This window comes from Sylvia atricapilla, chromosome 9 (assembly GCF_009819655.1).
Source record: "Sylvia atricapilla isolate bSylAtr1 chromosome 9, bSylAtr1.pri, whole genome shotgun sequence".
Lineage (NCBI taxonomy): Eukaryota > Metazoa > Chordata > Aves > Passeriformes > Sylviidae > Sylvia > Sylvia atricapilla.
The window spans coordinates 25,543,919-25,564,168 of record NC_089148.1 but is presented as its reverse complement, the minus strand read 5'-3'; the positions used below and the strand labels follow the sequence as shown (position 1 = coordinate 25,564,168).

General features: G+C 45.6%; 1 protein-coding gene across 1 annotated transcript in view; it reads left to right on the top strand.

Moving 5' to 3' along the window:
• CACHD1 (cache domain containing 1) overlaps positions 1–20,250 on the top strand; it is a 92,704-nt gene that overhangs the window by 54,353 nt on the left and 18,101 nt on the right. Inside the window, exons 5-14 of the mRNA XM_066325348.1 lie at positions 2,469–2,595; positions 5,671–5,815; positions 7,350–7,566; positions 11,488–11,637; positions 12,900–13,133; positions 15,016–15,165; positions 15,671–15,794; positions 16,292–16,409; positions 17,219–17,387; positions 19,646–19,788. Of these exons, the coding sequence (XP_066181445.1) occupies positions 2,469–2,595; positions 5,671–5,815; positions 7,350–7,566; positions 11,488–11,637; positions 12,900–13,133; positions 15,016–15,165; positions 15,671–15,794; positions 16,292–16,409; positions 17,219–17,387; positions 19,646–19,788 (1,577 nt within the window). The remainder of the gene's footprint in view (positions 1–2,468; positions 2,596–5,670; positions 5,816–7,349; positions 7,567–11,487; positions 11,638–12,899; positions 13,134–15,015; positions 15,166–15,670; positions 15,795–16,291; positions 16,410–17,218; positions 17,388–19,645; positions 19,789–20,250) is intronic.

The window sequence follows — 20,250 nt, the reverse complement described above, 5'->3', positions numbered from 1 at the left end:
AAGATGAGTGAATAATTCTAGTGGGAATTTGGGTCCTTTGATGGAATAACCTGTACAGAGGCTGGTTTTCCTGGGAGGAGGAGGTGGGAATAAACTACAGGCACTGAGGGGGTGGAAAGTTTGGGATCAGTGAGGTTTAGGTTAAAAAAAAATCATCTACTGTGTGTCCTGGCAAGGAGCAAGAATTGAGGGAGTATCTGCAGGGCATTCTTGCAGCTTGAGTGGATGGAAAATAAGAATGTGTTTAAAGAGAAAAAGTTCTGGGGTTTTCAGCCTTGGCTTATCCACAGGGAGATTGTCTGCTGTGGTCATAGGGAAAAGAAAAAAAAAGGGGGGGGAAAAAAGCAGAGTTAGGATAAAATTGGTGGTCCCTGGGGAGGGTGTTATTGAGCTAACACTGGCTGGAGGAAACATGAGCACAACTGTGTGAAAAGGAAGAACAGCAGAGCTTGAGTTTCAAAACCAATTGTTTCATGGGGAAAATGAACGCTTTTAAATCCACGTAATCTCGTGGGGAAATAAATACAGCTCGTGGCCTTGCAGGAATGAGAAGTTTATCTTTAATATAGCAAGGATTAAAAAAAAAAAAAAAGCCAAAGCCTTTAAATTATAAACTCTTTTATTGTAATGTTGTTGGTAAAATGAGACTGGGCAAGTTATTTCATCCAGGCTTTAACTGAGTGTTCGCTTGTCAACTTTGAAATTACATTTTTCAAGTTCTGTAACTCAAAAGCTTCAACACCAGAAATTCAGCCTCTTTGTGCAAAACAACCTCACCCCCAGAAGGATGAAATCCTGGTGGCTGGGCATAAAAAGAAGGATTTCAATGTTTTATAGTTTCATGGCCCTTCTGCCTGCAGGAGGAAGCAGCAGTTCAGAGAAAAAACTTGATTTTGGAGGGGAATGAGCAATCTCTGGCAGTCCTTGGTCCATGGAGGCAGGGAATTGTTCTCAGGAGAAGCTGCATTTTTGCACAGAATTCAGCAGTCCCAGTGGAGTTTGTAGGCACTGTGGGAAGTGTAAAACACTGTGGCACAGAGGAGTGGGGAAAGCCCAAGACAGTGGTTTTCTGCAGGATAATTGCACTGAGCCTCCACGTGGAGAGAACATCGTGGCCACAGCCAGTCTGGGAAACTTGAGTAAGTGCTAAAGTGTGGAGGATGTGGAGCTCAGACTGTCCTCAGTGTGGGTATTTGGGTGTAGAGTGTCTGGCTAAGGTCTGAATGTGCCCTGCAGTCCTTTCCAACCCAAATATTGGCAGATTTGATAATGAGGGAGATGCAGGAGATGAAACTGGCCCATTTTCAGTCCTGAGGGGATGCTGAAGGGAAATGCTGAGCAAAAGGTGAAGCTCTGGAAAACAGAGCCCAGTTCTTGGAGTTCTGCAATCAAAGAACATGAAAGGAGAAATGGCAAAGAAATATTTTATTCTTGTCGTTCATTTTGAGCTGGTGTGATCCACTTTATTTGCTAGGTAAAAACTGAAGATTTCAGATATCCAGATTTTGTTTTCAGTCTGCTGCAAGCAGAGAGGGATGTTCTGCCCTGAGTGGAAAATGATCCTGTTCCTGCTGTGCTGCTGAGGGGGTTTGTGCCTCCCATGCCAATGATTTCCCATTCCCTCTCTCCTGGGAGCTTTTTCCTTCTGTTTTAAAGGACTCAGAGCCACCTGAGGTCAGTGGTGTGGCAAAGTTGGTGGTTCCATGGATGAGCATCAATCCTTGGTCTCTGCAGGGTGTGGAGGGAGAGCAGACACGGCCCATGGGACATTTCCACTGCACTATGGGGCAGAAATCCCACTGCCCATGGGATCTGTTCCCTTCCCACTGCCCATGGGATCCGTTCCCTCCCCAATTCTCATGGGATCTGTTCCCTTCCCCAATTCCCATGGGATCTGTTCCTTCCCAATGCCCATGGGATCTGTTCCTTCCCCAATTCCCATGGGATCTGTTCCCTTCCCAATGCCCATGGGATCTGTTCCGTTCCCTGAAAACAGGTTGATTATGAAGCTGTGAGCACTAAACCTGGTTAATATTTTGGAGTTACTCCACCAAAAAGAACAACATTTTTTTAACATGAAGGCTTTGTCCTTTGTGGAAAGGATGCTGACAATGTGTTTATTATTGCATGAGATGTAGGGGTGTATAAATATATATATAAAATATAAAATTGCCTTAATCTCTTCCTTCCTCACTCTGGCCCAGGACCTGGGTGTACTTCAGATGTTCAGGAACTGTATTAAATAAAATCTGTCCAATCCAATGTTGACTTTCCAAGAGACTTGAACTGTTTGTAAATCAGTGAAGTTTCACCAGTGAGTTTTACCTGTCCTAAGCAGAGCAGTTTGTGTTTCATGTTGGGCCCTGCTTGTTCTTCTCCAAACACCACAAGAGACGCCCTGAGAAACAAAACCTCCGAGTCTGGGCTGCCTTTGTAACTCTGCTTCATTTTCCCTTTCCACCCTGCAGTCCTTGCTGATAACCTGAAGTCTAACCCGGGAATTAAGTGGCAATATTTCAGCTCAGAAGAAGGGATTTTCACCGTGTTCCCAGCCCACAAGTTCCGGTGCAAAGGCAGCTACGAACACCGCAGCAGGTAGGATTTGCCTCCTCCCAATCTCCTGGGAAAAGCATTCATTCTGGATTCCTCAAACCCTGGTTTCCTTCAGTGTTGTCCTTTGCCAAGCTGACAGCATTCGTGAGTAACTCCTAATGGAGTCCCTTGGGTTTTCTTAGGGTCGTTTTTTAAAGCACCACTTTTCACTTCTCAGAAACTCAACTGAAATTCCAAACAGGTTCCTCACCTCTCCCGAACTCAGTCAGCTGTAAACAGCAGTGGCTTGGAAGCTGTAGGTCAGCCTGCAAGGCAAAATCTGACTTATATTTGCCTCATACTTGACCCCTGTTAATAGAGCAGCGAACACACAATTCCCAATTCTGCTGATTTGGCAGGTGCATCACGTTTGGGGAGGGAGGGGAAGGATGAGAGACTGGGAAGGGCTCACAGGTAGGAGCATTTTTCCCCAGGTTCAGGTGGCACATCCTGGATAGCAGTGAAGATTTCCCTCCACTGAAATAAAAAAGCATCAGCTGGTGGCAGGGTTTCCTGCACAGGGATTTCTGTTCTCTAGACATGAAACCAAGAATTGGAGGTCCAGTATTTTTCTGTTTTTTTCTGTTAGTAGCATGGGATTGATGAGGGCTCAAGGGTGGGAAAGTGCAGTGACTTCAATATCTCTGGTCACACATGAATTAATTGTAGCAGTTAATCAGTCTGTGCAGGGGGAAGCAGCAGCACATCCAGGAACCTTTTGAGGACACTAAGGAGGGTTTGGTTTCCTGTCAGGGTTGAGCAATCAAAAGTTTGCTGATAGTATCTTCAGTGTGTGTCATCAAAGCACCAAGTTCTGGGTTTTCTGGGACCTTGGGAAGGTGTGGTCTGAAGAGGTGAGAGCTGGGGGTGCCCCAGTCCTGCTCAGAACTTTGACACTAAAACCATCAGTGATTTTATTCTGATCATTCAGTCTGGGTCAGCGTTCCTCCGTGGCTAAATCAGGGGTATCTTTTTTGGTAATATTTACTTCAGAGGGTAGTTTGAGTGAATTAATTAGTTAATGCTTCAGTGCTTTGAAGATCAAAGGCCGTGTTTCAGTTGCAGGTATTAATCCAGGGTAGAGCTGCAGGCTGTTTTACAGTTAAGAACTGATTTGTGCCAGTTGTTTACTGCAGTGCCTTGTCTCAAATCTTCTGCATTTCCTTTCCTCTTAATAAGATTTCTGTGTCTGCCTTTGATATAATAAAATTTAGATCCCCAAACTCTCACTTGGCTGTAACTAGTTTTGTGTCTGGACTAAAGAGGAAAGAGAAATTTGCCATTTTATTTTAATCCTTTCTCGGTGCTGAGGATCTTCCTAATTTATTCCAGGTTGAAACCTTGGCGTGAGAGCTTGTGAACTCTTTCACACATCTCTCAGTATCGAGCTGGATCTGAAAACACATCCCTGAACAACAAGTTTTTAGTTGTTAGCACAGACACATGGCAGCACTGAGAGCCCTCACTGGTGTTAGGTCACTTTGGGATGTAAAACTGGGCAGATCCAAGGGCTTGTGGAGCATGACCTGGGTGAGAGTCATCCCAGGGCAGCCTGCCTTGGCCAGGAGCCTTCTACAACCGCCCAAACACCCTGGGCTCATCAGCTGCCTGCAGCTGCACAGGTTTTTACTTGTCATGGCCCCAGCACATCCCTATGATTGCCCTCACTTCACGTGTGGGTGAAGTTCCCAGCAGCCAGGATTTGCCAGGAGGCATTTCTTGCCTCATTCAGACCTTGGTGTGAACTGCTGCAGTGATCCCAAACGCTGCTGTGTGAGCAACAGGGTTTATTCCTGAAAGCTCTTGCTGTGACAGAGAGAGAAGAACCTGGTTTGGGTTTAAAAATTCAGAGAGTGAGGAGCATTTCTGCATGTTCAGCTTCTCAGCTGGCCTTTGCTGGTAGAAGTTTTCATCAGGGGAAAAAAAAAATCTTGTTATAATTGCTTCTTGTATATAAATTTGCGTATAATTTTTCTTCATTGTTTCTTTCTGCCTGTTTGCTTGGGTGTTTTAATCCCTGCCTGTTTCCACTGGTGAGCATTTCATTGGGGGTGACAGAGGTGTGTTGGGGAAGATGAATCAAGGAAGCCTTATAAATATGATTGCTTAGCAAAAGATTCTGAAAATATGAAACCTGTAATCGGAATAGAAATGAAAGCTGACTTTGAGTTGTAGGATACTGAGTCTTAGTTCCTATAGAACCTGAAAACAATGGTCTAGCTGAAGGAGAATCCCTTCGGATTGAACAACACCTTTCTGCTGGCTGAGGGACCCAAAGGTCAATGCAGCAACACAGAAGTCTAAAGAGTAGTTTTTAGAGTTTAAAATATAACACAGTATGGTGATGTAGTAGTTCTTACAGGCTGTATGTAGATTCTGTAGGATTTTGTGTCTTGTGTTGGTTGGTCACTGTGAATTAGAATATTCATCGCAAAAGAAGATATAATGTATTGTAACAAAGACCTCGCTCTCTTCACTCTCTTACCTCTCCTCTTAATTCGTCTCTTACCCTTCCTCTTCCCCCTGCTCTCGCTCTCTCCTGCTCTCTCCCCTGCCCTTTGCTCTCTCTCTCCCTTCTCTCTCAGCTCTCCCCTGCTGTTCTCTCTCCCTCTCTCTTTGGGATTCCCTCCAGCCCAGGCTGGTGGCTGAAGGCAAGGCCCTTTTACCCACGGCCCTGCAATAAACCCACATGTTCTAGAATATCCAGGTGGGCAGAATTCCTTGTCCCAGCCGTCCGCGGAATCGCCTACAGAGGTGCCTGATGATGATGATGGTGGTTTGGGCCTTCCTCAGGCCCGTCTACGTGTCGACTGTTTGTAAAATTTCAGAGTGAGGGGCATTTCTGCATGTTCAGCGTCTCAGCTGGCCTTTGCTGGTACAAGTTTTCATCAGTGGGAAGAAAAAAAAAATCTTGTTATAATTGCTTCTTGTACATAAATTTGGTATAATTTTTCTTCATTGTTTCTTCCTGCCTGTTTGCTTGGGTGTTTTAATCCCTGCCTGTTTCCACTGGTGAGCATTTCAGTGGGGTGACAGAGGTGCCTGATGATGATGGTTTGGGTTTTGTGCCTTCCTCAGGCCCGTCTACGTGTCGACCGTTCGCCCTCAGTCCAAGCACATCGTGGTGATCGTGGACCACGGCGCCTCAGTCACAGAGACACAGCTCCAGATCGCCAAGGACGCTGCCCAGGTCATCCTCAGCTCCATAGATGAGCACGACAAGGTGAGAGGTTCCTCCAGGCAAGGAGCAGCTTGCCCTGGGTCTTTGGTTCTCACCCAGCTTGGTGTTTTCACGTGGACACCAGAGGATTTGGGAGCTGTCTCTGAGAGGGGACAGAGTCTGGAGTTCACTGCTGGGACTTTTCTGCTGCAAGGGGAAACATTTGGGGATCTGCAGGCTGGGAAAAATCCCAGTGATGTAAGGCAAAACCTTGTACTGAGCAACCTTTAAAGGCTCCTCCATCTCAGCAGATGTTTCAGTGATGGTCAACAGGAAGAAGAACTGTGCTCCAAACCTGACTCCTCCTCACATCCTAAACTGCTTTGAGCAACTCATTTCACCTCTGAGCCTCTCTTTTTGTCCTGTGAAAGTGGAAATTATTTATTCCCCTGCAGTACCGGGGTGAGCTGAAGCATATTTAGTGTTTAGAAGATTCACAGATAATTATGGGACCAGCAAAGGGCTGAGAAATCTGGGTTTGATTTCTTGCTCTGCCACTGGTACTCATTTGACAGTGAGGAAGTCACTTAAACTATTTTTTTTTCACTGCAGACAGCCATGGATTCATAAGGTGCTTCTGTAAAAAGTCTCCACTTTGCTCTTTACTTTTAGTAATTCTCTGCTGGTGAGACCTCAATCAGTCTCTCTGCTTGGATTTTCTTTTGTGAGTAGGAAGAGTTTCAGTTAAATCAAATTGAAGAAAACTGATGATAATCTTTGCCTTAAGCCTTCTCATGAATGGTATGGGAAAACCACTTGTAACTCGGTGCTTTTAGAGAGATTTAATATGGTAAAGTAATCTTGCAGTTCAGCAGGATTAATAGCACTTAAATTCAAGTGTCAGAAGGGTTTGTGTTAATACAGAGAATGTATTGAAGACACGGATTCCTTGGTCAGTAGCTCAGTGGTTATAGAACCTGTTACACAAGTATCTAAGCACTGCTTAATTCTGTGACTGTCTTGCCTCACTCCTGCTCCCTAATGAAGTTTGTCCCTCAGTTAATGAGCCTGGTGTGTTAAATGCCATTAAGGCACAGTGGTAACATTTGCATTAACTTACTTACAGAAAGAGCTGATGTCAGAGTCACCTTGCTTTGACTGAGACATTAGAACAACAAAAAGCTTTGCTGGGAGCAGTCCTCAGAGGGTTGTTTGTTTTTTTTTTTGTTTTTGTTTTTTTTTTTTTTTTTTTGTTTTTTTTTTTTTTTTTTGTTTTTTTTTCTCTGTGCACTCCACTTTTCTCTGGGCTGTCCAGGCTTTCCTGGAAGTGCTCTCTGCTGATTTTCCTGTCAGCCATCCCTGCCTCACTCAGGCTCTGCCCACAGCAGTGCATTAACCCATTAACAAAGACCAAAATCTCTTTTCCTCGAACTCCCCACCATCCTTCTGAAATCTGACAGATTTTCTACCTCAGACCGTTCTTTCCCAACAAATGCAGTTGTTTAACCCCAGGAGTGCCCTCAGCTGGCTTGTCCCTGTGTTGTGTGTGAGGATCCCTGCAGGGGAGGTGACCCCAGGGACTCTCTTTCCCCCGCAGATCTCGGTGCTGACGGTGGCGGAGGCGGTGAGGACGTGCTCCCTGGACCAGTGCTACAAAACCTTCCTGTCCCCTGCCACCAGTGAGACCAAGAGGAAGATGTCCACCTTTGTCAGCAGCATCAAGGCGTCTGACAGCTCCACACAACACGCCCTGGGCTTCCAGAAAGCCTTCCAGCTCCTCCGGAACACCAACAACGGCACCAGGCTCCAAGGAAGTAAGGCAGCCTCTTGTGCAAGCCTTGCAGGGCCTTGCCAACGTTTTCTTGTTTCATTCTCACCTTGGCAGAGGCCAAGGGAGTGGAGTTTGTTGAGGATGAACAAAAAATGTGCTCTGCCCCTTGTTTTTATTATAAGGAGCATTTCCATGGGCTGCAGTCCACGTGAGGGACTGTTGGATGTGCCCATTCCCTTGCCATTTGTGTGACTTGCTGCTTTGCCTTTCTTTAGAAGTGAGAGAGGAAAATGCAGGATTGATCTGTCTGATAGCTGAGTTATTTCCCCAGTCTGTGTGGGGAAGGGGGCAGGGGCCTTTCCAGGGAAACTGCAGCCTCTGCAGGTTCATTTAATGATTGCTGGCACATTTGCATATGCCTGATGTGCCTTACTGGGGGAGTGCTCCTTGCTTCCCAGGGAAATGGGGGTTTTGAGAATATCAATTATGGGTGATGTTTTGTGGAACTCAGCTGGTCCTGCCTAAATTTTCCTTCATCTGAGAATACCCACCCTGAACTCTGTGTACTCATTATGAGCTTTATCCTTCCCCTTCCCAAGACTGGGGTTTTTATGGGTGGGTTTTTTTGTTATTTTAGGGTTTTTTTTGGGGGGTGGGGTGTTTGGGGCTTTTTTGGGTTTTTTTTGCGTTTTGTTTTGGTGGGTTTTTTGTTTGGTTTGGTTTTTGGGTTTTGGTGGGGTGTTTGGTGGTTTTTTTTTTTTTTTGTTTTTTTTTTTTTAATGAGAGTGTTGTGAAAATCATGAAAAAGATGGATGTGACATTGAGTGGCAGATCTGCTTGTCAGGAAGCCTTGGAAGGCAAATTCTGTCCTCTGAGTGCTCCTTGGATTTGAGTGGCACTGGCAGTGCCATAGCAGGGTGGAGGGACCAGCCCATCTCCATGGGGATATTCAGATAATGGAACACAATTCCCACACCCTGCCCCTGTGCCTGCTCCAGTGAGAGCAGATCCTCCAGTGTCCCAAAGCTCAGAGAGAGAGGAAAAGCCCAGGGATTGAAGTGCTTTGGAAAGAATGAGGAAATACCCTCATATCCCACATGAATTCCCTTGGGTTTATGGAATGCTACCAAAGGTTCAGCCAATTCCTGAGCTTCAGGCCGTTGGCCCAGGGAGACTTTGTGTGACTGGACAAAGGATGAGGATGGCAAGGGCAGGATTTTACCATCCTCTGGCAAAATGATGACAGGGCAGCAGCTCCAGCAAATGCAGAGTAAACAATGCAGTGCTGCTGCAGCTGGCTGGGATAACGAGGGATTTGTCATCAGGAGTTATTCCAAGAACATCCTCCTGCATATTCCCCATTCCTGCAAGTGTCCAAGGCCTTGGGAACTGGGATAGTGGGAGGTGTCCTGCTCATGGCAGGGCTGGGATGGGATGGGCTTTAAGGTCCCTCCCAACCCAAACCAGTTTGGGATTCCATGATTTTATATTTGGCACTGTTTTGTGTTAGGATTAGAAGTTTTGGCATATTCATACTACACTGGGTTTCATATCAAACAACTGTTTTGGGGCACAAGCACGGGAGGTTAAAGTGCAAATGCTTTGGGTTTAGGCTTTTCTCTACATGTGGAAGATTGTGGAGATCTAACGTGTTTATAACGAATTTCAGAATCCCTGCAGTGAGACACAATAGGTTTGAGAAGAGGATGTTTATAAAACATGTCTCCTTTTCTTGTAAATAATCTTTTCATCTTTTAAAAAAGAAAAAAAAAAAGCCACCCTCCCCAAAAAAAAAAGTTCCTTCGTTTCACTGTTAATTTTCTAACATCCTGTTCCCAGAGAACAATGTGTGGGTGTGTCAGGGAAGCTGTGGAGATCCAGCCTCAACCCCAAATTCACCAGAAGGGAACTGCTGGGGTGAGATGGGAGAACTGTGCTGTTCAACACATCTGGATTTTCTGCTTCAGTTCCTGCTGCAGTGCTGCTCAGCAGCTCCTCATCCCAAAGGGTGACAAAATGCTCCAAAAGCTGCTCGCTCTGGGCCCTCATGCAGATTTAGGACTGGCTGTTGTTATTCCATTTAGGCTGCAGGTAGAATATCTCTTCTGTAGCCTAGGAAACACAGCAACAATTTCCCTTAAATTTCACCCAAAGCTGCTTTAATACCTGGCTTTGCTTTTTTCCTCTACTTTTAGCCCTTACAAAAAACAAAGGTAGAAATTCCCCCAAATTAACAGCAGCTCCTGTTTGTGTCAAAATCTGTTTCTGGCTGAAATTCTGGTCAAGTCATGAGGACAAAATGTGCAAGTCAAAGCACTGATACCTATTTAATAAACCAGTAGAGCAAATCCACCAAAAATCCAGGTGAAACAAGAGAGTTGGGATGTGACCACGTCAGCCCAGTGCTCTGGATTACCTGTGGATGATCCCAATCCCTGTGTTCATTATAAACATTATAATTATTATAAACCATTCTCAATACTGAGATCAGCGGGATGGAGCAGGCTGGGGAGGAATCACATGGCTGTGAATTGTTGTGTTCAAAGGCTTTGGGGCAGTGTTGGTTTTTATCTTTTCTGTTGGAGTGGGGGTTAATTAATTGCTCAAGAGATGATTTTTCATGTTCAGACTCAGATGTTTATTAATTCTTATCTATGTCACAGTCTCACAAGCTGTGAGTTCTGGCTAACAAAGTACGAAATGGCTCTGTCTCCATCTCTCTACAACGTCTTTTAAGCACAAATGGACCAATTGAGAAATGACACCTCAATTATTTTGACTTTTAACCCAATAACCAACCACCCCTGGCCCGCAATTTGGATTTTTCTACCCAATTACAAAACCCCACCCAGACCCATGGAGGAGAAGGTGAAAAAGAAGGACTCAGCCTCTGCCCTAAATCCTCCATCCTGCTTTAAATATATCTATGTTACTGTATTCTAAACCCTTAAACTCTGAGTTTCCCACCCTGTGCTGTCACACACTTCTATTTAACCCCACACCCACAGTCCCAGGGCTGTCACTCAATTTTGGAGCCTTTTCCACGGGCTCAGGTCAGTGCAGTGTTTGCTGGGGGTCAGTGCCTGTGAGCACAGAAAGGATGGAATTCCCAGTGCCCAGGGCTCCAACAGAGCAAGATTTTGGCCAGGAGCATCTTCAGCCTGAGCAACGTGTTCCAGGGAAAGTGTGAGGGGCCAGGTCCCACTCCCAAGCTTTCTGCTCTGCCCTGCTCTGGGGAAGGCATCCTGTGCAGCTCCATGCCTTAGGATTGCGGGATGGAAGGAGAACAGAGAGGCAGGAGATGAAAAGTGCAGGTTTTTACCTTCTGGAGTCTTCTCCATGGAATTGGAGCAGCTGCTCCAGGTGCTGGATCTGTGTGCTCCTCCCTGGAGGCAGCCAAACTCCTCAGCCTGGAGCTGAGAAGGGTCCAGGGAGACCTCAGGGGCTCCAGGAGAGCTGGAGAGGGACTTTGGATGAGCCTTTGGACACAGGGAATGGCTCCCACTGCCAAGAGGGCAGGGCTGGATGGGAGACTGGGAAGGAATTGTTCCCTGGGAGGGTGTGGAAGTCCTTGAATAGAATTCCCAGAGAAGCTGTGGCTGTCCGTGGATCCCTGGAAGTGTCCAAGGCCGGGTTGGACAGGGCTTGGAGCAGCCTGGGACAGTGGAAGGTGAGACTGGATGGGGTTTAAGGTCCCTTCCAACCCAAACCATTCCAGGACTCCAAAAGCAAAGCCTGTGGGCTTTTCTCAGGAGTCCTGGGTGGCCGACAGGCACCGAACCAAACAGAAGTCTGGTAAATGCCAAGAGTGAAATTACACCACCAAAGGCTGGAATCCATGTGGCTGCAGTGTGTTTATCCCCTGGAGACTCTGTGGACCCCTGGATGAAGCTGCTGTGAGCAGTTTCAGGGCTCTCTCAGCACAAGGCTCACCAGTTAAAACCTGATGCGTTTTGTGTTTTAGATACTGACATGGTCATCATTTATCTCTCGGCTGGGATCACATCAAAAGACTCCTCAGAAGATGATAAAAAAGCCACTCTGCGTGTCATCAACGAAGAGAACAGCTTCCTCAATAACTCAGTGATGATCCTCACTTATGCCCTCATGAATGGTGAGAGATGCTTGTCATTTCCAGGCCATAAAATTCCCTTTCCTGGCACAGCACAGCTCCTTTATTAAGCTCATTCCAGGGTAATTCCAGGCCTTACTGGGAGCAGTTTGTTCCTGGATTTTGGCACGTTTAATCCATCCACAAGCTGCATCCAGATGTTGTTACTTTTGTGTTTATAACTGTGCCACTCTATCCATGTGTATCCCAACGCAGCTGCAGGGATATAAAATATTGTGGCCTGGATTTTCCAGACTGAGTTAAGTTTGTTAATTATTGGAAATGCAAACCTTGCTGGGGGCTTCCAGGGGCAGCAGACTGGGACTTAGTGTGACTTCATCAGCCAGGGAGGGAGAATGGGAGATCACACCAAATCTGAAATGCTTTGATAACCTGGGAACCAACCTGAGAATGAAGTTAAACGTGAAGATCACCCACCCATTTTCAAAAAAAAAAAAAAAAAAAAAAAGGCGTTTTTGGCCTGAAAATAGCCAAGGAAATGAACGTTTAACCTAATGTATGATTTGGTTGTAAATTTAAATCCTCACTTGAGACTGGGGCGTGCAAAAGCTTTTGATTTGTGTGCAGGAGTTGAGCCTGGGACTGGAGTGAAGTGTGAAAGTGGAATGATTCAGCTGGAGAACAAAGCCTGTTATCTCCCAGGGCAGAGGATTCGCTCCTGGTCCTGCCTGTGGGCCAGCCACTGTGGAGAACAAAGAGCTGTCCTGTGGATTTATGGGGCACACAACCCTTTGTTCCAAGGGCTTTGTTTCAAGTGGGGCTGTGAACAGCATGGCAAATCTTTGCACTGTGCAAACAGTAGGAAAGAGGCCGTCTCATTAAACCTCATTTAAATGTTGGTGTTAGGTAATTAATTTTCCTCAAACCAATCTTGAAGGACTTAAATAAGAATACAGAATTTTCAGTCCTGCCTACGGAGTATAGCTCATTCCTTTGGGGCAGGACACAGAAGCCTGGATGGAGATGAAACTTTGTTTTTTCACCTTTCTGCTTGTGTTTTGTGGCCCTGCTGCATGGCAGAGGGGCTGACAGGGCTGAAGGAGCCAAATTTTCATCGAAATGTTTGCATTAGGTAATTCATTTTCCTCAAACCAATCTTTAAATAAGAACACGGGATTTTTAGTCTTGCCTACAGAGTATGGCTCGTTCCTTTGGGGCAGGACACAGGAGCCTGGATGGAGATGAAGCTCTGTTTTGTGAAGCTCTGTTTTTTGACCATTGTGTTGTGTTTTGCTGCGTGGCAGAGGGGCTGACAGGGCTGAAGGAGCTGGCCTTCCTGCGGGACCTGGCGGAGCAGAACTCGGCCAAGTACGGCGTGCCCGACCGCAGCGCCCTGCCCGTCACCAAGGGCAGCATGATGGTCCTCAACCAGCTCAGCAACCTGGAGACCACCGTGGGCAGGTTCTACACCAACCTGCCCAACAGGATGATCGATGAGGCCGTGTTCAGCCTGCCCTTCTCGGATGAGATGGGGGACGGTGAGTGCTGGCCTTGTGAAACTGTCGGAGGTCAGGTTCTCTTGGCTTTCATAGCCCCAAATACACTGGAATTGTGGGGTTTGTTACCTTCTTTCCTTCTTCTTTTCTTCCTGTCTTCTTTTCTTTGTGTCAGAGCTGTGGTTAATGCACAGGAATTGCAGTTTTGTGTTCTGACCCCGTGTTTATTAATTCTTATTTGTATTGCACTCTCATGAGTTGTGAGTTCTAGCTAATAAAGTAGAAACTCTTTCTACTTCTAACTCTTTCCAAGGTCTTTTAAGCATTAATTACCCAATAATGAGATGACACCTGTATTATTTACACTTTTAACCCAGTGATTGACGGCCCAAAGTCTGCAATGTGGACCTTTTTCACCCAGTAAGAAAAAAACACTCAAAACCAAGAAGAAGGAGATGAAGAAGAAGGACTTGGACAGCACCTTAAATCCTCCATATTGCCCCATATGTTACTATGTACTAAAACCTTAAATCTAAGTTTTTCACCCTGTGAGATCACACACTTCTCTTCAAGCTGCACACCCACAACCCCAGTGCCATCACTCAATTTTGGAAGCCTGAGCCAAAGGCCTCAGGTCTAATGTGGTGTTTGCTTGAGGGTCAGTGCCTTATAGAACAGAAAGCCTGAAATTCCAAGTTTCCAGAACTCCAGAATGTAATCCAACAAGATTTTGGTTTTAGGTGTGTTTCCGAACCTTTTTGTTTGTAGCATTTTCATCTGCAGAAGGTTTAGTTGTGACAAATGTGGTGACAAGACATGGAGTGGACAGATTTAGTTTGGACTCTTGTGGTAAAATCTGTTCTTGTTTATAAGTACATCCACAACATCCATCATTTAATCTGTGGGGAGAGATTCTTTGGACTGGGGGAAATAGGTTGGAATGGTGTCCATGTGTAAGAGCAGGATAAAAGCAGCCCTGCAAATGGCACAAGCAGAAATTGTTGATTATAGTTAATCATTGTCCCAAGCTGGCCACCCTCAGCCCTTCTTTGGCTGCAGCACACCTGGACTGTTCTGAGACCCAACATAAATTTAAGGCTGTTCCTCAGCAAATCTGAGTCTGAGCTTTTGCTCCTTCCTGCATTCCCTCCCTCAGTGATTCAGCTCTGATATTGCTCTTTCCCAAAGCCATAGCCAATGGAAAATGTGAGCAACAAAAGGTTGGGAATGGTGCAATAGAGAGGTTTGTCTTACATGGAATTCAGAGTGTACTTAAAGGCTTGTACATGCAGGTGAGTTTTATATTGGGCTGAGGGAAGAGCTGCTGACTTTCCAAACAGTGGTGGAGAAAAAAGGAGTGAGAAGGTGTTGCAGAGTTTTCACCTCAGGGATGAGATAAATCCCAAACTGTTGGGTCATTATGGATGTGATTCCCAGCACAGTGGCAATACTGGGAGTTAGTTAAGCAGAGATTTAATACTCTGATTATGCATTAGATGAGCAACAGTTCATCCCAACTGTTGCTTTGCAAGGACAAATTAACTTCTTTTCGATCCTATTTTTAATGCCCTAAATGCTGTTAAAGGAAGGAAAGACTTCATTGGCTTCTCACACAAGTTTATTTCTTATCTATAAGGAACCCACTTGGGGACTGACAACCCCCAAACATCAGGTGTGTTGTGTGTTCTAATAAATTGATTAATCTACTTTGGGTCACTATCACAAACACTAATTAATTAATTAGGAAAGAGTGGCTGACAACAGCCAGACACAACAGAAACCCTGCTGAGCTTCCTTGGCCATATTCCAGCGTGGAATAGATAGAAAATTTAATTGTGTAACATCTCAAAATCCTCTCTTTACTCTCAAAATAAATGGCCAGATGATATTCCTGATGGTTTTAAGGTGTTTCTCTCCCTCCAAGGCCTGATAATGACTGTCAGTAAACCCTGTTACTTTGGGAACCTCCTGCTGGGAATTGTTGGAGTAGATGTCAACCTTGCCTATATCTTGGAAGATGTCACCTATTACCAGGACTCCTTGGGATCCTACACCTTCCTCATTGATAACAAAGGTAATTTTAAGTCAGGTAATCTCCTCTAGTCCCACTGAGCTCGTGACCCACCAATTCTGAATTCTCTGAGCTGTCTCTAAGTAAAGAATGATAATGTTTATTAAAAGGTGAATTACATGTTGTTGGTTAGTTTTGCCTGAATGTTGCTGGAGATTTTAGGTGGATTCATGACTTAAAAACTTCTGTCCTGGAGTTCTGATTTGGAAACTCTTGCTGTGGGGATTTCCTACACCGTGACATCCAGGGTTTTCTGAGAAAGAGGGAAAACTGATGTTAATGTGTGTGCTGAGCTCTTTTCCTCTGATCCAGCTTCTTTCATTGCTGAATTTTTCAAACTGATTTTCATTTGCAACCCCTTTGATATGGAGATTGTTCTGTCACTGCCATCTTTGCCAAAATCCTATGAAATTACTGTACATTCCTTTTTTTCCCCCTCTAAAATAACCTCTGCTGGGCTCAGTTCTGTGATGCATTCCACGTTTGGGGCTGTGTGTTTGTTTTTTAGGATACACCCTGATGCACCCCTCCCTGACCAGGCCCTACCTGCTGTCTGAGCCTCCTCTCCACACAGACATCATCCACTACGAGAACATTCCCAAATTTGAGCTGGTGCGCCAGAACATCCTCAGGTAAGGAAGGGGGGTGCAGCTCCCAAATGAGCAGCACTGGGAGTATTTCTAGAAGAATTCCAAGAGTATATAAGGTAAAATCCCTTTTCCTACAATATCTGGATATTTGGATGGATTTATTTTCCTCCATTAACAATTCTGGTTTGATTTTTTCCTCCAGCTTCTTTCAGTTGTCATTTGTTACGTTGTGTTTTCCGGCTGATCTGGGGAATATTCCCTCTAATCTGTTTCTTCCCTCTCAGGAAGATTTCCCACTTTATTTGGTCTGGGTTTTTCTTTATCCTTTGCCTAATCTGAGAATTTTCAAGCTGAAAATGTGGGGATACACAAGTGCATTTTCAGCACACGCACGCTTTCCTTCCCCAAGCATAAATAACAGATCATTCCTTCAATCCTTACGGTAATTATATAAACACACAATAGAAGGATTTTGCTGAAGTCCCAACAATTTTGCTCAGTGTTTAATGAATTGCTGGATGTTTTATCTGCCACTGCAGCATTCCCTTGGGCAGCCAGATCATCACAGTTCCTGTGAACTCCTCACTGTCCTGGCACGTCAACAAGCTGAGGGAGATTGGGAAAGAAGCCTACAACGTCAGCTATGCCTGGAAAATGGTAAGGAAAACAAGTGTGGGATGGCCCAGAGGGAATTCATGGCTCTGCTACTGTCCTTCCTTCAGTTTGGGAGTATCTGATCACTAATCTCAACCCAGGGATTCAGATGGAGTCTGAGGTTAAACGTGATCCAGGTGAATTCACTGATGCCAGCAGTAATGGGTTGCTTTGTGCTAACAAACTCAAGGAGGTGTACATGTGGATCATTTCACAATAGTGAGTTAAATCCAACCTAAAGGATTGAGCTGAGCAGTTTTAAGAGATTAAATCTGTCATTGTTTAACAGAAATCCACACAGGGAAGTGTCTGGAGCTGATTTTTTAAGATTGTTTTAAGATTTTTTTAAGATTAATACCAAACTCCCTTTGCAGAGCAGCTGGGACATTCCAAGGTTTGGCTGGTCTGGTGTAATTTAGAGTCCTTGAAATACCCAAACCAGTAAAACATGTGGCACATGCAGCACACTATAAAGAGTGGAAATAATAAAATCTTGCATTTGAGAGTTAATTTGTCTGTACTCTCCATAAAGGTAACAGCAGTGTGTGTCCAGTAACTGGAAACCTGCAGCCTCTCCTCTGTTAATGACAAAAAATATCCATGGAACAGTGTTACAATTAGAAGTTAATGCTATTTCAGCAACAGAATGAAAGATTTGTTCCGTTTTCAGGAAAAGAAACATTACAGTATTTTCATTTGCTGTGTTAACTGTGGAAAAGTGGTTTTTGTAGAGCTCAGTGGCTCCGACACAGAGAAATTCTGTTCCTGCCCCACATTTTGGTTCAGTTTGGTGACTGGCCGGTGTTTTGCAGGTGCAGGACACATCCTTCATCCTGTGTGTGGTGGTGATCCAGCCAGAGATTCCCGTGAAGCAGCTGAAGAACCTCAACACGGTGCCCAGCAGCAAACTGCTGTACCACAGGCTGGACCTGCTGGGCCAGCCCAACGCCTGCCTGCACTTCAAGCAGCTGGCCACCCTGGGTGAGGGCCTCTGCCAGCCTGTCCTGGCCTCCTCAGGGACACAGCAGCATCCAGCTGCCTAAAAACCTGCCAGGGTCCAGCCCCTGCTGTGCCCAATCCCCAGCACTGAGTGTCACATCCAGGAATTCCTTGGGCACCTCCAGGGATGGGGATCCAAACCTCCATGGGTAGTGTCTGTCCCTGATCAACCTTTCCATGGAGAAATTCCTGCTGCTGTCCACCCTGAGCCTCCTCCTGTGTGTTTCTGTAGAGTGTGGCAGCACAAAGCAAAGCTCTTCTCACAAAACATGGGGAATACTGTTCCCTGGAAAGAAGCTTTTCTTTCCAAGGCTGACTTTGTGATCAGCCTTTACCTTCTCACAGCTCTCCTTGGTCACAGTGAGCTGCTCAGTGCTGAGCTCTTCCACAGCAGAGCCTCAGCTGGATCCCACAGGGATCATCCAGCCCAACTCTTGAGTAAAAGGCCCATGCAGGGATTGAATCCATAATTTTATCATCAGCAGCACCGGGTTTCAACCAACAAATTGACTTTTTGCAGGATGAGTGAGTGGGGCTGCTCCTCAGAGTAGGAGATTAATGCCCTGGGGTTCCTGACAGTGCAGTGGGAGGAGTAGAAGTGTCTCACCATGCTCAAACCAAGCCCTCTCCTGCCTCTAAAGCACCTCCCTGAGCACTAACAGAGTAGGATCAAGTCCCAGCCAGTTGTGCAGGACTCTGCTGCTCCTCTGCCTTGGATTCATGGGAGTTTTTCACTGCCAGAAGCATTGAATACCTTCAGAGTCAGAAAGTTGAGCCTGTTGGGGAGAACTTCAGTGCTCTGATGGTTTCCAGACCCTCCTCACCTGCTTCAAAATTCTCAGGTTTTGATGGGCTAAAGTGGTTCTTCCTGACTGATTTCAAACATTGCTGGGAAAAAAGGGAAGAATCTCCCTGGCAGTTCCAGTGTCTGGGAAGGATGGAGAACTTAAATTCCAGAAATATCCCAAGGACAGAGGGGTTTTGCAGAAACATCCTCCACTGCAAGCTGTCATATTTAGGTATAACCATGGGAGGTCCCTAAAATCTGTACTGGAAGAAGTTCTGAATTAAATACTTCTGCTTCCAGCAGGGTTTGAAGGTCTCATGCTGGATTAGTAGCAAAGTTGTGAGATTTTTCTTAGCTGTTTGTAGCCCTGCAGAATAACTCAGATCACACTGAAGGAGGAACCTGACAGACCTGTGGAAATTGCTTTGTTTAAAACACAGGAATTGATTATTTTTCTTTAATGTGATGCTTAATCTTGATTATCTTATGTCCAGAGAGATATAAATGGAGAATATCCCAAAAATGCAGTCCTAAACTGTCAAGTGGAAAAAGTTCACGTGAAGCAAAATCAGAATATTTGCTCTGGGAAGCAGATGAAGGACTGCAAGTTTGGAAGTGGGGACTGCAGCACATGTGTGGGGATGTGTTGGAGAGGAATGTGACTAAAAGCAGAACACTTCACATACTGCAGTGCAGTTTTTCCTCTGGAGATCATTCCACACAGGGAATTGGGGTTCCATGGGTCACACAGTCAGAAAAGATCTTCCAACCCTCAGCCCTGCATCATCATCATCATCATCATCATCATCATCATTTATGTTTTTTTTAAAAAGAAAAAGCTGGCTGGTTTTGCATGATGAAAGTTTACTTTCGAGTTTGTGCTGAAAAATCACTCCAGACAGCTGCACTTTTATTGGGGAGCTCCTCTTCTGCACTTGGGATTCTCCAGATGTTCATTCTCTGGAACTGGAAAGGCTCATTTTCATTTCCCTCTGGGATATCTAACCTAAACAGGGATACTTAATTTCTTCTTCAGCCCATTATCTTTTCTTAAGGGAAAACAGCTTCTGTAATCTCTCAAAAAAGCAGTAATTCAGAAATCATTGAGCCTTTGGGAGCAAGGGCATTAAATACCAAATGACACATGGAGATCAGAGGAGGGGGGCTGATGCTAACTTGTGTGTTTTAAGGCAAGAAGGGGAAGAGTTCACGAGCAGCCTGAGTTTAGGAGGAAACTGCTGTGGGTTGGGTGGAAAATTCGATCTTTCCTGCCCTCCCTCCCAATCTAGAGTGTCCTGCAGGAGCTGAGCCCTTTGTGTGGGCGATTGGGGAAAGCAGCAGGGTCACTCCTGCCACACAGACACCACACTGGGGACCCTGCTGTGGCACAAACCCCCTCAGCACTCAGTGTGCACAGCTCCTCACCCTGAAATCCTCGGTGTTCTGTTTGCAGAGAGCCCCACGGTGATGCTGTCTGCAGGCAGCTTCTCCTCCCCCTACGAGCACCTGAGCCAGCCCGAGACCAAGCGCATGGTGGAGCACTACACGGCCTACCTGAGCGACAACACGCGCCTCATCGCCAACCCCGGCCTCAAGGTGAGCCCCCTGCCCCTCCTGCGGGGAGCCCAACCCCAGCAGGTGGCACTGGGACGTGTTGGGACTCCTGGAAACTCACAGCTCGGGGTTTTGGTCTGTAGTAATGCGTGTGAGTCACCATGGAGGATTTGGGGTGGTGTCTTTTGTCTTCTTCACCTTTCTTCTTACTTCTTCACCTTCTTCCTTCTTCACCCTCTTCTTACTTCTTCACCTTCTTCTTCTTTCTTCTTCACCTTTTTCTTTCTTCTTCACCTTCTTCACCTTCTTCTTCGTTCTTTACCTTCTTCTTCCTTCTTCTTCACCTTTTTCACCTTCTTCTTCTTCAACTTCATCTTTCTTCTTCTTCACCTTCTTCACCTTCTTCCTTCCTATTCACCTTCTTCTTCCTTCTTCACCTTCTTCCTTCTTCGCTTCTTCTTCCTTCTTCTGTATGTATTTGGGTGGTTTTCTGTAATTAGGTGA